General features: G+C 36.2%; 1 protein-coding gene across 4 annotated transcripts in view; it reads left to right on the forward strand.

Annotated features, from left to right (window-relative positions):
- Positions 1 to 6,632: 6,632 nt before the first annotated feature.
- Positions 6,633 to 16,816, forward strand: part of LOC127801865 (DEAD-box ATP-dependent RNA helicase 20-like) — a 33,526-nt gene continuing 23,342 nt past the window's right edge. For 2 of the 4 annotated variants that reach the window (XM_052337364.1, XM_052337356.1), the window contains exons 1-8: positions 6,640 to 7,132; positions 7,884 to 7,976; positions 8,075 to 8,239; positions 8,366 to 8,461; positions 9,478 to 9,552; positions 9,833 to 9,994; positions 10,609 to 10,689; positions 11,472 to 11,570. In XM_052337364.1, the coding sequence (XP_052193324.1) occupies positions 6,815 to 7,132; positions 7,884 to 7,976; positions 8,075 to 8,239; positions 8,366 to 8,461; positions 9,478 to 9,552; positions 9,833 to 9,994; positions 10,609 to 10,689; positions 11,472 to 11,570 (1,089 nt within the window). In that variant the 5' untranslated portion in view covers positions 6,640 to 6,814. Of the gene's footprint in view, positions 7,133 to 7,883; positions 7,977 to 8,074; positions 8,240 to 8,365; positions 8,462 to 9,477; positions 9,553 to 9,832; positions 9,995 to 10,608; positions 10,690 to 11,471; positions 11,571 to 16,816 lie in introns of all 4 variants that reach the window. The other 2 variants (XM_052337375.1, XM_052337367.1) reach the window with 2 other exon arrangements.

The raw sequence follows: 16,816 nt of genomic DNA on the forward strand, positions 1-16,816 counted from the left end.
TGTTTTTGGTTGCTTCAAGTCGACTTATCTTTAGGTTAAGTTGACTCGACATATGCTTATCTTTGCAATCATTTTTCTTCCTACTCTTAGATAAGTCAACTTATTTTTTCCCCCAGTCTACTTATTTTTTCCCTCAGTCAACTTAGCCTCGGTCGACTTATTTTCCCCTCAAGTCGACTTAGCAGTTTCTATTAACACCGCGCATGCTGCACTATTTTGGCCATAACTTTTGATTTAGAAGTTGGAATTGAGATCTGTTTGAAGCGTCATAATGTAGACTTCGAGGACTTCGATTTGATATAACACATATACCTTGGTTATGATTTGAGTTGATTAAGGTTTTTCTCAATCCAAATTAAGTATGATTGTTAAAATAAGTTGTTATTAAATGCTTAGTCTGATGTCACTCAATCCTCAACGATGATAGGAAGTGGTTGATTATATATATATATATATGGGATTTATGAGATAAAAATGTAATTGAGTTGCATAAGGAAGGATGATAATCATATTTGGGAAGTTGTTAAGAAATATTCTTGGTTGATATGTTAATGGAATTTCATGTGTGATGCATTACTATCATTATATAAATAATTTTTCTTAATTGATGTGGTGGAACTTGTTGCCCAGAAAAATACTCAAGATGAGTGAATTGGGTTTTTCAACAATTAATAATTTTAACTATTTTGAAAATTCTTAAATTTGTGATCTTAATATGTGGTGATTGCAGTATGATTGAAATCAATAAAATCACACAACCACACAGAACAAGAGAAATTTATAGAGATTCGGCTCTAAAGAGCCTAATCCTCTCTCTCAAGACTTAGCTTGAGATTCCATTAGGGAGAATCAACACTAGCTTTTAATTGGAGCTAGAACCAACATACAATCCCTTGCCTAAGCAAGAACCACTAGCACACTACTAGTAAATACAATCCCCTCACACAAGTGAATAAGAATAACAAACTTACAACCAGAGACAATTACAAACAAGTTATCAACGGTTGAGAATTTCACCAGCCAACACACTTCCAACACTTCGAACATTCTCACTCTTGTTTGAATGCTCTATCAAGTTTGTTCTACCTTGAGCCTCCATACTTACCCTATATATATATACATTTTCCAAACACACTAACCATTAAAGAAAATATTAATATAAAATTTGAAATTCAAAAAATGTTTAGACTTTATCAAATAATAAGAAAATATGTCTTACCTTTAATTCAAAATAATTTTACTTTTAGCATGAGAAATCAAGATTTGAAAATTCAAATATAAGCTTTTTGAGATATAAATTATTAAAACAAGAAAACATATCTAAAAATAATTTTTCTTTAATTCAAAATAAATTTAGTTTTTGCATGAGTAAAAGAAAACATGTCTAAAAATAATTCTCCTTTAATTCAAAATTTAAAAATTTAAATGTAAGTTTTTGAAACATAAATGATTAAAATAAGAAAACATGTTTAAAAGCAATTATTTTTTAATTCAAAAAAAATTACTTTTTGCATGAATAAGAGAAAACACGTTAAAAAATAATTATCTTTAATTCAAAATAAATTTATTTTTTGTATGAGAAAAAGAAAACATGTTTAAAAATAATTATCTTTTAATTCAAAATAAATATACTTTTTGCATAAATAAGAAATGCATTTATCAAGAAATGAAAATTTAAACATAAACTTTTGAGACATAAATGATCAAAATAAAGAAACATGTCTAAAAGCAATCAATCTTTAATTCAAAATAAATTTACTCTTTGTACCCACTTTTAATTCAAAATAATTTTTTTTTCGTATGAGAAATAAATATATTTATATAATAAAAATATTTTTGTTATCATCAAAATCGTATTTATTTACCCTTGAAGTTAATAGAACACATCTAAAGGTTGAATTGAGTGAAATAACTAAGACACATTAATGGGTAAAATTAAGAGTGTGTGAATGTTACTCGTTATAATTGTGCTTGTGGCTGCGTTGCATTGCATTGTGTTTCTATATTACTTCGCATTATGATGTTGGGTCATGAGTTGCATTCATTGGGGGGGGTCATACTTTGTATGTGTTAGGAGTGTGTGCATTGACATGACATGATTGACTTGTGAATGCTGACTTGTGTATGTTAGGCAAGCATATGCATTAGAGCATTCGTGTGTGCGAATTCCCACGTGGGCGTAGCATGGATTGATGCTTGGCTTATGGGGGCCTTGCCACCACGTTAATGTCGAAAGAGCCATTGCATTCCTTATATGTTGCATTGTATGGTGGTGGGAATTGACATATGATTGTGATGCATAAGACTATGGGTGGAGGCTCACAACAGCTAGATCCTGTGATGCGTAAGACTGTGGGTGGAGACCCACCTGAATCTTGTGATGCATAAAATTATGGATGGAGGCCCACAATAACTTGTGGCCTTGATGAGATTATGAGTGTTGTGGCACATGATGACGACGGTGATGAATATGATATAGGAGTAATGGGCTCATGTGGTTGGTTTGGTAGCCTATCTTTGACTGCTGGCAGGTTTGTATACCAATTCTTGGGTGCGAGTATCTGCATTTTATATGGGCCACAAGGACTATATATGTGCATCTATGCATTTATGTTATGATTGGGTAACGTGTTACATAATCACATGGCATGGATTGTGTGTTGTTGATGTATATGAGACTGACATGTGTTTCCATATACAACATGATATGCATGATGTTCAAGGAAAACTTGATCATATCCATTTGTTCCATACACTTGCCGAGTCTTATGGCTCACTTTGAAAAAAAAAATGTGTTTTAATGAAATATAAGAAATTGTAATTCTTTGAGGTTGTGTTGTCAAGTGTAGAAGGCATGAACCCTATGGTTGTTTAGATGTCGGGTAGTGCTTTTCTTTTGGCTCTAAGTAATTCATGACTTCATATATCGATCTTTTGATACTTCCCTTTTGCTATATACTTGCTGAGCCTTGTTGCTCACTTTTTTTCTTTTGTCATTCCAAAAAAGTGGAAAATAGATATTTAAGGGTGAGTTTTAGTTAGATGTGTATAGAAATATCCTAGTCTCAAGATTCATGGGTGTAAATTTTGAGGGCATGGTAGAGTGTTTCATGTTGAATTTAAAATCTCAGTGCCCTTGTTATTCTGAAAATGTAAGGATGGTAAGCCCAAGGTGATAATGTAAAGAATGTATAATATTTATTATGGCTTCTATTGATAAGAAAAAAATATGGGAATGAAAATAAAATTTTAACAAATTTTGAGTGATTTTTGTATCTGTATCTATTTTGAATGGATCTTCTCTCAGACTTCCTATGCTAGCGAGAAAATCTGAGAATGGGGCCTAATAGTTTGTGTGTTAAAGAAAGGCAAGAGGAGGACGAGGATGGTGATGATGAAGGACAGGCGACGATATTGGGTTGGAGGCAACAACCGATCTTGAAACTGGAGATGGTGATGGAGGCTGATCTGAAAAAAATGCCAAATCTAGAAAGAAGCTTGATGGGTGATCGTTGATGTTGATGGGGCCAACTTAAGCGATCGATGATTAGTGGTTAATTTTGTAAAAATTTTGTTATAATTATACCCTTCTTTCGATCTTAAATATGGTTTAAATTAGATATTAATATATATTTTATGGTTATATGTAAATTTAAATTGAAAGATGAATGAAATGAAGTTCTAAAGTAAATAATAATAATATATAAAATTATATATAATACATATATATATCATTATATGCATGCATGTAATATATATATAATATAATCTAATATATATATGTGCCATGTGTAATACATATATATAATATATAATTTATTAATAACATTAAATTATTATTATTATTATTTTTTTTTAAGCATGAAGAATTCAAGCCCATGAAGACTTAAAGTCCATGAAGAATTCAAGTCCATGAAGAAATCAAAGCCATGGAGAAATCAAGTCCATGAAGAAATCAAACCCATGAAAAATTAAAGTCCATGAAGAATTCAAGCCCATGAAGAATTAAGGCCCAATTTGAGCAACCCATGGAAAATATTATTTGGAGAAGGCCCAAGGATTATTTTTAATCCTAATGAAGATTAAAAACCAATTTATAGAAATCTATTTTTATTTTTTATGTGAGAGCTTTATTAGGTGTGTTTTTTAGCTAAAATCCATTTAACTATTAGGTGGATATTATAGCTAAAATCCATTTAACTTTATGAGTGCTTTATTAGGTATGTATTTTAGCTAAAATCCATTTAATATTAGGTGTGTATTATAGCTAAAATCCATTTAACTTTAAGTGTGTGAGTGCCCATTAGATATAATTATGTCTAATTGAATAATTGAAATTGTGTGGTTTGTATTGCATCTTGTGGCCTATAAATAGCTCACTTGATTGCATTTGTAAGTGTGATTATTATTCTTGAATAAAAGTTTAGTTGTTTCCTTATAATTCTCTCTTTGAGAATTGTTCTTGTTCTTTCTCATTTTCTTTAGTACTTTCTCTTATAATCTTACTTTTTTTTCTTTCTTCTTTTAAATTCTTATGTCATTTATTATTACTTTATTATTCACCGCCTAAATGGCCGGTTAATTTGTGCCTTTAAATTTCTGCAATTTTAATTCTTGTCATTTAATTATTCACCACCTAAATGGCCGGTTAGTTTATGCCTTTAAATTTCTGCAATTTTAATTCTTGTCATTTAATTATCCACCGCCTAAATGGCCGGTTAGTTTATGCTTTTAAATTTCTTGTCATTTAAATTCTGTTATTTAAATTACGTCATTTAAATTTCTGTCAATTAACTTTCAAATAAAAATGAGTAGTTAAATTTAATCTTGGGTTAAGGCAAGGACAGTGTCCAATGCCAATGATTCCCAAATAAAGCTGCGCTTTAAATAAGTAACATTAATTTAAATTTCAGTATGAGTGTGTATTAATTATTAAAAAATCACTAGGTTTGGATTGGAGCGTAAGCCTAACTTAGAGCTTTCATGCCATGTATGAGAGTTACTAGAACTGGAAACGCTATCATACCCAAACCCGGATGATTAATTTAGTTGTTTTGTATATTAATTGTAATTGAATTTATGGTAGTTGCTTAAATTAGAATCCCGCATATCATGTATGGGGATTGCTTAACCTAGAACTATCATCATCTCTAATTGCATTTAATAACAAACCCTCATATCTGAAATTAAATTAATGTTGCTAATCTTATATGCTAAAATTTGGGAATCAACGGGTTGGTACTGAAATTGTCTTAACTCAAGCACTATCCAAATTCATATTTTTACGTTTAATGTTTATTTCAATTTTTGCCTTACTTTATTTTCTAGTATCTGTTGTCTAAAAACAAAACCATAAAAAATCTTGTTGTCAATTTGTCCAAATGCGTGTGCGTGTGTGTGACATTCTTTTTCTTTTGCCATAAATAAATCTCTCAGTGGACGACCTGGATTCATCCAGAAAATATAAATTTAAATTTGGACTACAACTGCACTCGTACACTGGCGAGTATAAACCTCTCACTAAAATAAAAAAAATATAAAAGTTTTATTATGATTTGTTTTTATTGTGTTTTAATTGCAGGGTGAGAGTGCAGTCAATCGACGATAAAGGTAAAGCAGTTAGCAAGAGCAGATGGCTGTCAGTCACTTTTTGTGAGGTGGTCCTAAGTAAGAAGAAGCCTAGATTAGTGGTTGATTTAGCTTTCAGATTGGTCGTCGTCGTCATGAGCAGGAGGAAACCTAGATCGATCGTTGCCTTTAGCTTCCAGATCGATCATCACCGTCGTCGTTTACTATCGCCGTTCTCTTTCGTTACTGTCACTATCTTCCACCTACTTCATTCTTTGTGTGCATATATATATATATAACATCATTTTATTATTTTTTACACGTGTATATGTGTGGTCCATTAAAAATGTTTTAAAATATCAAGTAGCATGTCATGTCAGCAGGTCGTAGATGTCTCTCGAATCGAATTCAGGTCATAGATAAGATTGCAATTAATTGATCAAATTGAGATTTTATTGTCAAAATTAAAACTTTTAGATAAAATCACACGAGAAAAAATTTAAAATTTTTGAGCTAATAGGCCTTAACTAATTCAATTGGATATGTTTGATCTAATTTATATTTTTTTAATTTGATTGTATTCCCGACCAAATCTTATTTGTTGTCTTATATTTTTAATTGGTAAGTTAGGATCCATTATAAGTTGAGTTAACGAAGAAAGTGATTGTTAGATTTCTTGAAAAGATAAATACAAAGGCATGGTTTTGTTATCTTAGAAAAAAAAAAAAACAATGCACTAGACATTGTTTTTTATTTTAATAAAAATAAAACACGAAAGAAGATGCGGCATCAGACGGGCCTTCCCGCGTCTGATTTATAAACTATTTCGCGTTGCCAAATGGATCACTGCACCTCAGAAGAGGAGGTTGGGCCGAGGCCCATACGAAGAATGCTTTGTATGGACCATTTTTTATTTAATTTTTGGGCACAGGCCCAAAGGCTCGTTGATTTGCGGGTTATTTTTCACCCGAGAGAGACTGAAGAACCAAAGCATATGGAATGGAGGCGCAAGTTAGCAAAATTTCACGGACTACGAGTGCAGCGTCGTCTCGTCTATCAATTACCAATTATCCCCACTGGTCGCTGGCTGGGTCTCTTCAAGCCCCCAATACATTTCCGAAACGAAATCCCCCTTCTCACCGCTTTTATCACTTCTCTCTCTTTCTCTCGCACTCCAATCATCAACTCTCTCTCTCTCTCTCTCTCTCTCTCTCTCTCTCTCATATTCTCACCAGAAAAGGAAACAATGTCTTATATGCCTCCGCATCGCAGGAACTCAACTGCCTCCAAGATCACTACTACCTCTACAACCCTAGAAACCCCTACGTCCACCGCCACCGCCACCGCCACCGCCACCGCCTCTACTACTACCGCTACTGATCACTATAAAAAACTTCACTCTAACTCCTCTCACCTTCCTCAATCCCGGAACGCCACCGCCAACAGCAAAATCAACTCGTCTTCCTCCTTGTCTCGACGCAGCTCCGTCAACTTTTCCGTTCCCGACGCCGTATTCCCCCTCTGGAAGCCCTCCGAACGCGTTCTCCGTTTCACTCCTGAACAGGTTCGTCCTTCTGAGTCGACTGTTGCTTGTAGACTTCTTTCAATTCTCTTATTCGACAAGTGATTCCTCGACGTTTTTGTTATTTTGATGCCTGTTCCTGGACTCTTAAACGCTACCGGTTTTGTGCCATATTAATGGATTTGTGGCTTCCTAGGGTTTACCTGTCTCTGTTCACTTCTTGAATGATTTCTCTTCAGCTTGGCTTTTGTGGAACTTGATTTTCCTTCTTATTGCCGTTGAATCTGTAGTAGAATGAACTACAATGCTGAAACATTGTGCCGGAGTCATTGATATTGCAGTGTCAGTTAATCCTTCACGTGCGGTTTTATTTCTCTCTTTTTTACTATTGCAGAATGAACCAAATTATGCGTATATAATTTCAATATTGTTGGGAATTTGGATATGAAAGAAATATTTTGTGTTATATTGTGATGGATTATAGAAATTTGACCTCAAGTCTCCATTCGTTTTTTTATTTCTTTACATTTTCATAGTTGTGATTTTCCTTTTTTTATTTTTTTTTATCTTAACTCAGTTGTTGTTTGGCCCTGTAGATCTTCATAACACACACCAAAATTGTTTGTCTAAGTTCCAAACTAAAGAAAATACTGAGGCGTTGCTCAGGATCTTCTAAATGATATTTTCTGTTTGATTCTAGATTTCTCTAGTGTCCAGAGTGCTAACATTTTGGTCAAAGTCAATATTTAAAAAATAGAATTTCACATCTAGTTTTTTTACATTTTATGTACAGATTGAGGAGGTACGCCTGCGCCTTAATGTGGATGTTACTATAGCTTCAGACTCCACTCCTACACCAGCACCAATCGAATCATTCACGGATATGGTAAACATGCATTCTAGTAAATGATGTTGAAATATAATTAATTGGCACAGTTTTGTTGTATATGGATTTTACATGTTGGTCTCTCCATCTGTTTCCAGAGCTTGCATCCTAGCATCATGGAAGACATTGCCTTTCACAGTTATAGCACACCCACCTCTATACAGGCTCAAGCTATGCCGGTTGCTCTAAGTGGAAGGGATCTTATGGGTTGTGCTGAAACTGGCAGTGGAAAAACTGCCGCATTCACCATTCCAATGATACAGGTCCTTTGCATGTTTTTAAATACACTATTTAACCTTTTGTTTCCTCATATGCTGTTGTTAAATTGCTCACTTGTTTCGCGGGCAGTGATCATAACATAGGTTGTTACTTTTCCATATTTATTACAGCATTGCTTGGCACAGCCTCCCATTTGCCGTGGTGATGGGCCCTTGGCTTTGGTACTGGCTCCAACAAGAGAGCTTGCACAACAAATAGAAAAAGAGGTTTGTAGTTTTTTTTTTTTGTTCGTGTGGTTTCTAAAGATAGATAGCTGTTTGCCCTGGCATGGGACGCTTGCCCTTTCACTTTCTTCCTTGTTTTTTGCTTTAGTTTCCTTTTTCCTATTTGCAAATAAAATATGTGGAAATTAGTGGTGCTTGAATTGTTTAATTTATTTCATATGAAATTTTTGTGTTCCTCACCTTCCCACTAGGCTTGTGATTGTTGTTGTATTATATAAGAAATATTCGTGTTGGTATTTTATGTGCTGTTGTCACATGCCTCTTGTTGCTGGTTCTAAAGATTTATGTGGATATTGCAGATTGTTTTGCAGCTGGCTTTTTATTTTATGAGGCTTTTGTTTGCTTTCCACATTTCTAGTTTATTATATAGTTACTTTTTAGGAATATCTATCTTTGATAACTATTCATTCACCATGTATTAGGTGCAACTTTTGATTCTGGGCGTGTGCATTTTCCAATATTCTTTAGATATATGAGATAATGCATGAAGATTCATGGGATAACATTTTCACCACATTCTTTACAAACTAATTTCCTCATGGAGAATAGTCTTATTTTTAGTATATGCTGCCTTACCCAATAGAAAGGAAAAATGGGCAGTTTTGATGCATCATTATTATGTCAGATAGTTCTTTTTATCTTATAAAGTAAAATTCTCCTGTAACATTCATGTGTTGAACTTGAATTTTGTTATTTGACAAAGAAACTTTGGTGAATGGTCAGCATTTTTCCATTACTGAAGCAAAAATAAGAGGTGAATCTGTTGTGATATTATGCTTTATGGTTGAGGTATTTTGTAATATACTAATATTATGTACATGCTTATAACTCACCAACTATTCTCCCTTTAATTTCTTTGATAAATGCCACACAATTCATTTCTGAATTTTAGTCTATAATGTGTATTTATAGAGTAAGGATCGCCATACTTATATATATGAGGTTTTCTAAATCAAATGTGGCAGGAATTTTATTTGAGTAATTATCTTGCTTTACAGGTTAAGGCTTTTAGCAGATCTCTAGAGTCCTTCAGAACAGCAATAGTTGTGGGTGGAACAAACATTGCTGATCAGGTACTTGTTGGTAATAAATTTTATCTTTGTAGTTGTTGAATCCTCTAACAAAAGTAAATGCCTTGTATTATGCATGCAAAAATCGTTTAGGAAATGCTTCTAGAACTTTGGTTTCTAGAGAATGCTCTAGCAATGTCTCATGACTCGTGAGGATTATCAAAGGAATAACTTTACAGTCATTTATTTGTTTATCCCCTGTACCAGTACCTGTTCCGTATTTTCATTATTTTGGTCATATTTTAATTAACTTCTTATACTCTTCTTTTGGGATACATCATAGAGGTCTGAGTTGCGAGCAGGAGTAAATATAGTGGTTGCCACTCCTGGACGATTCATTGACCATTTACAGCAAGGAAACACTTCTCTTTCTAGGGTTTCATTTGTTGTGTTGGATGAAGCTGACAGAATGCTTGATATGGGTTTTGAGCCACAGATAAGAGAGGTAATTGTTATCTCAATATTTGAATTGAAACTGCTGTTCACTTAGTTTCCAGTTGTAACTTTTCTTGGAAAAGTCTTATTAGTTTTAAAAGATTCCTACCCTTTGCCATTTGTACTTTTCTTCTTCTTCAGCTTTAATTTTATAATTTGAACCATATTTGAGCATATGGTTGTTTCTTTAGTGCTTGTGTTTTTCCATTGAACGATCAAGCATAACCACATAGTTGGCTAAATATGAAAGAAATATCAGCATCTGATGTGGGTAGGAACCATTATGCATTTCTCTCTATGCTGTTATCTACCAGTAACTCTTGAATATATATTTCAACTTTCTTTGAAATCTCAATTAATTGATGAGGAAGTGGTATTGGTTTGATGGTCTAAGCTTGTGTATTTGGTGAACTAATCCATGGACCCTGGATGTGTTATCTAGAGTTCTGTGGTGTCCGCTGGCTAATTTTTTGCTTCAAATTGCAATGCAAGCATCCTTTTAACTTTTAATATCACCTTTATAATTTATTCAAATCTAGTTGTAATTGATTCTCTTCCAATTCTCTATTCTTGGTTCATTGAGCTTGTGGAAGAAAAAAATTATTGCGTTCAGTTTTGTATCAGGTGATGCAGAATCTTCCAAAAAAGCATCAAACTTTGCTGTTTAGTGCAACCATGCCAGTGGAGATCGAAGCACTTGCACAGGTTAGGTCCATGGTTCAATTTATTCTGTCCTCCCTTTTCTGTGGAGACTTATTTGAACCTTCCTATTTTTGATTTTGAACATACAGGGGCTGTTTAGTTGTGAAAAGAGCCCCAGTTTTCCAGAAAAATACTCCACAAAATGAAAGATTAGAAAATTAGTTCATATACAAAAACTTTCTAAAAGAAAATGGAGATTTTGGAAAACACGGTTCTCCAAAATTAAACTGAACATGGAAACTCCTAAAATGAGTTTTCCAAATATTCGTTACTAAATTGGGGATTTGGAAAACACAGTTTTCTGCCAAATTTTTCTCAAACCATTTCTATCTCCTCTAACATAAGTTACAATTGTACAAAAGAAAAGTTTTTGTTTATCTCCTTTTTGAACGTATGCTCTAAGTTTCTATACTGTAAATTAGTCTTCTGCAGTTCTAACATTTGAATATGTTCTGCAAATTTTCCGTGGAAAATGAAAACTAGAGTTTTTATAGAAAATTGGAGATAGAAAGCTGGAAAACATTTTCCTCAACTGAACAGCCCCATAATGTTCCGTCTTTTCAACTCAAAATGACGTGATCATTTTTCTTGGCTTGGATAATATTATCCAAAGCTTGGTTGGTTCTTGTATCTTTTCCAGATAATGAGAGCCATGAATGTTTTGTCGTATGGTAGTTACCCAGGCTTCATAATCATTGGGAAACACAAATCACTGAGTAGTTGATCAAAGTTACCATTAGAAACATCTGCACAGTTAACATTAATTTTTTTATGCAAATTGTCAGGAGTACTTGACTGATCCTGTAAGAGTAAAGGTAGGAAAAGTGAGTAGCCCAACAGCAAATGTAGCCCAAATTTTGGAGAAGGTTCCAGAGAATGAGAAGGTATCTATTTGACCCTTAGAGATGAAAATTCATTTATCGCAACTGTTAAAAAATTACTTCTGCTTTCACCAGTTCATTTTTTTTGTGAAAAGACAAAAAGTTAATTCATTTGTTTATGATCACTATATCTTCTTTCAATTGGGGGGAGGGGGACGAGGAGGGCTTCTTGTTTTTTCTATTTTCTTCTTTTTTCTTCTTCCTGTTGAGTGGGATGGGAGTGTTTAGAAACTGTCTTTAGGGGGAATGCTTCATTTCCTTAAATAAATACTTCTAAAACCTTATATTGCAAGTTGTATACATTTCTACATAGTTGTCAAAGTCTCTAGGAGCACTGAGGCGCAAGAGTACTTGGAGCCTAGGTTGCATAGGCATGAACCTTTAGATGTGAGTTGCACTTTTATTAGATATCTAATAGGGTGTTTTTATTATTTTCTTGAATTTCTTTTAATTCTTTCCTAGTTATTACTTGTTAGATTTTAACTTCATCAAAAAAATAAAAACAAAAAAAAATTATGACATAGGCACAAAAGGTGTGCCCCTTGCTCCTTATGGTGAGGCACACACCTGACAGAGGCACCCTATCAAGTCTCTGGATTGAGACTTGAATTTCCGATGTTTAAGGGATAAAGAGAAAGGGAAAAGGGAGGGAAAGAGAGAGAGAATTTGGAGGGAGAATTAAGAGAAAGAAACGAGAGGGAAAGAATTCAATGTTATTATCATGAATGAATCCCCATCCTCATGCATATAAGCCTTTTATAGGCCATGCATAGGGGGTTACAACCTACACGTGAGGTATGACAGTCCTCACCCCACAATAGATTGGTGAGTTACACGGCTACTTGCAAGAATTTTAAAAAATTTACAAAAGAGAGTCGTGACACTCCCTTGCCCTTCAACAACATTCTTGTCCTGAAGAAGTCTTCAAAGTAGGCTTGTTATTTTGGGAAACTTTTTTAGTAATTCGAGTAGGTATTCCCAAGTGGTATGGTCTGGCTGAAGGTGTGACCACTGGACCAAAACTTGGATGAGAGGAGCTGTGCCTTGGTAAACCACCCTCCGGTCTAGTATAGCTCGGGCTCTCTCTGCTCCTCCAATTCATCTACGACCTCTGATAGCTGCTGACTTGTGGGTGCTCCTGGTTCGATGGACCTCTTAAGTAGAGACACATGGAACACGGGATGCACCTGTATCCCTTCTGGTAGTTTCAATTTGTAAGCTACCTTCCCTACTTTAGCTTCTATGACATAGGGCCTGAAATATTTGGGATTGAGCTTGGATATTGGTGTGGTTGTGAAGGGCTGTTGCCGGAACCTTTTTACTTTCAAAAACACCTTATCCCCCACATTAAATTCTCTATCACTCCTTTTTCTGTCTGCAACCTGCCTCATTTGGTTTTGGGCATTCGTTAGCTCCCCTTTTAGGGTCGATAGCATTTCCTGTCTCTGCTATAAGTAGTGCTCCACCGTTGCTAGATTAGATGACCCACCTGCTATAGTCGGTAGGAGAGGTGGCTTGTATCCAAACATTGCTTCAAAATGGCTTCTCTTGATTGCGCTATGGAAACAAGAGTTATACCACCATTGGGCCAGTGGTAACCATCTGTTCTAGCTCTTTGGTTTGGTGAAGCACATGCACCTCAAATAGGTTTCTAGGCATTAGTTCACTCTCTCCGTTTGACCATCGGATTGAGGGTGGTAGGCAGTTGACAAGTGCAATCCTACTCCCAACTTCTTGAAGAGTTCATGCTAGAAATGACTGGTAAAGATCCTATCTCTGTCAGACACAATGGTCTTTGGAATTCCATGCAGTTTGACCACTGAATCTAGGAACACCCGAGCCACATCTTGTGCCGAAAAGGGGTGCATTAGACTGAGGAAGTGCCCAAACTTTGTCTATCTATCAACGATCACTAGCATTACATCCTTGCCTTCGGACTTGGGTAAACCCTCTACAAAGTCCATGGAGATATCTTCCCATGCTTGCTCTCGGTACTCCCAAAGGTTGTAGCAGGCCTGGGTAGGGTACTTGCTCATGTTTGCACTGCTGACATGTTTCACATGCTAGTACAAAATCTACTATATCCTTCTTTTGCCTCAGCCAAAAGGACAATTATCTTATTTTGTGATAGGTAGCTTGGATACCTGAGTGACCCGCTAGGAGTGAGCAGTGTAGGGATTTCAAAATCTTCGTCTTCAACTCCCTGTCATCCCCTATCTGCACCGCCAATTTGGTTAAAAGGGACTGCACCCACCCTGTGTTTTCATAACTCTGCTCCACCTCTTTTACCCACTCTGATACTACTGGAGTGATTCCATAACAATGGCCCTCATTTTCTTTGACTTCTCTCCTGGACAGTGCGTCAGCTACTACATTTTCTTTACCCTTCCGATAAAGGATAGTGTAGTCCAACCCCATTAGTTTAGAGACCCTTTTTCTTTGTAACTGAGATTGCAGCCTTTGTTGGGAAAAAAATCTTAGGCTCTCATGGTCTGTCTTGATTATAAATGGATTGCTCTCTAAATAGTGTCTCCATTTATCCACCACCTCAACACTGCCAACAACTCTTTATCATATACGCTCCATCCCTGGTGCTTAGGCCCCAAAGCTTGGCTTATGTACGCGATAGGTCTCCCTTCTTGCGTTAAGACTGCCCCAACCCCTTTTTCACAGGCATTAGTCTCTACCACAAATTGTTTGTTGAAGCTTGGCAGGGCTAATACAGGGGCTTGTGTCATAACATTCTTTAGATTTAAGAATGTTGTTTATGCTTGGGGGTTCCAGCAAAATCCATCCTTCCTTGAGCAAGTCCGTTAGGGGCCTGTTGATCAATCCATAGTGCTTGATAAACTTGCGATAGTAACCTATTAATCCCAAGAATTCCCTTAATTGCCTCACTATCCGGGGTTTAGGCCACTCCACCATTGCTGTGACCTTGTGGGGATCGGTTTTGATGACTCCTCCTGAAATGATGCGCCCCAAGTAGCTTACCTCATCTTTGGCAAAAATACATTTGGATAGTTTGACATACAAATGATTAGCTCTAAGGACTTCAAATGCGGTTTTAAGGTGGTTTAGGTGTTGGTCCAGGTTTGGGCTATATATGAGGATATCATCAAAGAAGACTAGAATAAATTTTCGGAGATAGGGAGCAAATATCTGGTTCATAAGTGTCAATGTTTGCCTCGAGTCATCCTAGAAGATCAATGAAGACAACAATAGTTTTATCGGTTAAAATTGTAATTTTACAGTTAATAAATTCCTAACTGTTATTCGTATAAGTTTAGGGGTTAAACTATAATTGTAAAGTCCCAGTCGGTTATATTGGGATGTTCGCCTCTTCTATTATATATAGAGGGTAAGAGGGTAGCCGAGAATCACAAGAAAGTTTCATTCCTATTGTAACGAGCGACATTCTGTTCCGAGAGAGAAAGGCTAGTGATTGTGAGGTAGCTTTGTAATCTTGAGGGAACGAGAGCTTGTTGTACTCGGGAATAGGGGGGAGGAAACTGGCTGTGTATTGATTAATCAAATTGAATAACAAAGCTGTTCAAGGGGGGGTGTTTACTGGATGTAGGGTTGCAATTCTTGCAATCCGAACCAAGATAAATCGGTGTCTTGTGGTTTGCTCTTTTTGGTTTATATTATGTTTTTATGCTTTCTTTACTTTCAATTTTTCGATTGTATATTGATCCGAGAGTGTGGAAGAGTATTTGAGAGAGATTAAGTCATCAAAATGCGCCTAATTTGGTAAGTCTATTTCAACAATAAGGGCTTGGAATGTGGCTTGGGACATTGGTAAGTCCAAAGGACATAACGACAAATTCATAAAGGCCCTGGTGAGTGCGAAATGCAGTTTTTGGGATGTTTGCTGGTTTCATCCGGATCTAATGGTATTTGGATTTTAGGTTCAACTTAGAAAAAACCTTGGCCTCAGCCAATTTGTCTAGTAGAGCATCAATGAGGGGAATGGAAAATTTGTTTTTGATGGTGTGTGAGTTGAGTTGACGGTAATCCACACAAAATCTCCAAGTCCCATCTTTCTTTCTAACCAATAAAACAGGGGATGCGAATGAACTTTGGCTAGGTTGTATAAATGAAGTGGCTAGCATGTTAGAGATATGTTTTTCAATCTTTGCCTTTTGTGTAGGAGAGTATCGATAGGCTCTAATATTAACTGGGGTGGTATGAGGTTTAAGGGGTATAGCATGGTCCAACGGCCTTTGGGGGGTGGTAGGGAGTTAGGTTCTTGGAAGAGGTCCTTAAAGTTTTCCATTAGTACATGCAAGCTAGCTACTTTAGTTACCTCTTGATGGGTGGCGTGGGATGCTCCCTTCTTTTCTGGTAGGTACTCCTCTGTTTGACCTGCTGCTTCTCCTTCGATGGCATGTATCGAGTATAATTGAGATATCTGCCCCCTTTTCTTTATCAACAGCTTCTGTAGCTTGTCTCCATTGATCATTTTGCACTCCCCTTGTTCTAGACTTCCCACCAAGGTTAACCGTTTGCAGCCCATTTCTAATGTGACTTCCAGCTTGTTGAAATCGAAGGTTAGGGGGCTAACCTTCCTCATCCAATCCACCCTTAGCACAATATCATAACCGCCCAGCTCTAAGATCCCCAGATCAGCTTTAAACTCATTGCCTTGCATCATCCAAGTGAACCTCGCACATTTGCAATGACTATACATCTTATGTCCGTTGGCTACAATTACTATTAAGGGGTTATTGTGGGTCAACTTACATCCCAATTCCTTAGCTGTAGCTTTGTTGAGGAAACTATGGGTACTACCATTGTTTAGTAGTACCATAAGTTTCTTTTTCCCTAGTTGGCCCTTGACTTTAATGATCTTTCCCATTGGTCCCCCTTTCAGGGCGTGGAAGGAGATCTCCCCACCTTTTGGTCCTTGTTCTTCCTTCAGTGTTTCTAATGGATGCTCCTCTTTCTTCTTGTCTTCTTCTTCCTCCTTATCCGACTCTTCTTCTTCATTCCCTTCTCCACCTTCCGTCTTAAACAATTGTCTCCTACACTGATGTCGTGGGCTATATTTCTCCCCGCACTTGAAACATAATCCCAGCATCCTCCTCTGATCTAGAGTGGTGCTCCTGTTTACCCTTGCATGGAATTGCCCTTTTTGACCCCCTATGGTGACAACTGGCACCATAGCCTTCGAATTACCCCCACTAAAGGGCCCCTCCCATAGTAGACGACTTAGCTCAGGACTTGTTCTTTTTAAAAATGGCTTCAAG

This window comes from Diospyros lotus, chromosome 1 (assembly GCF_014633365.1).
Source record: "Diospyros lotus cultivar Yz01 chromosome 1, ASM1463336v1, whole genome shotgun sequence".
NCBI lineage: Eukaryota > Viridiplantae > Streptophyta > Magnoliopsida > Ericales > Ebenaceae > Diospyros > Diospyros lotus.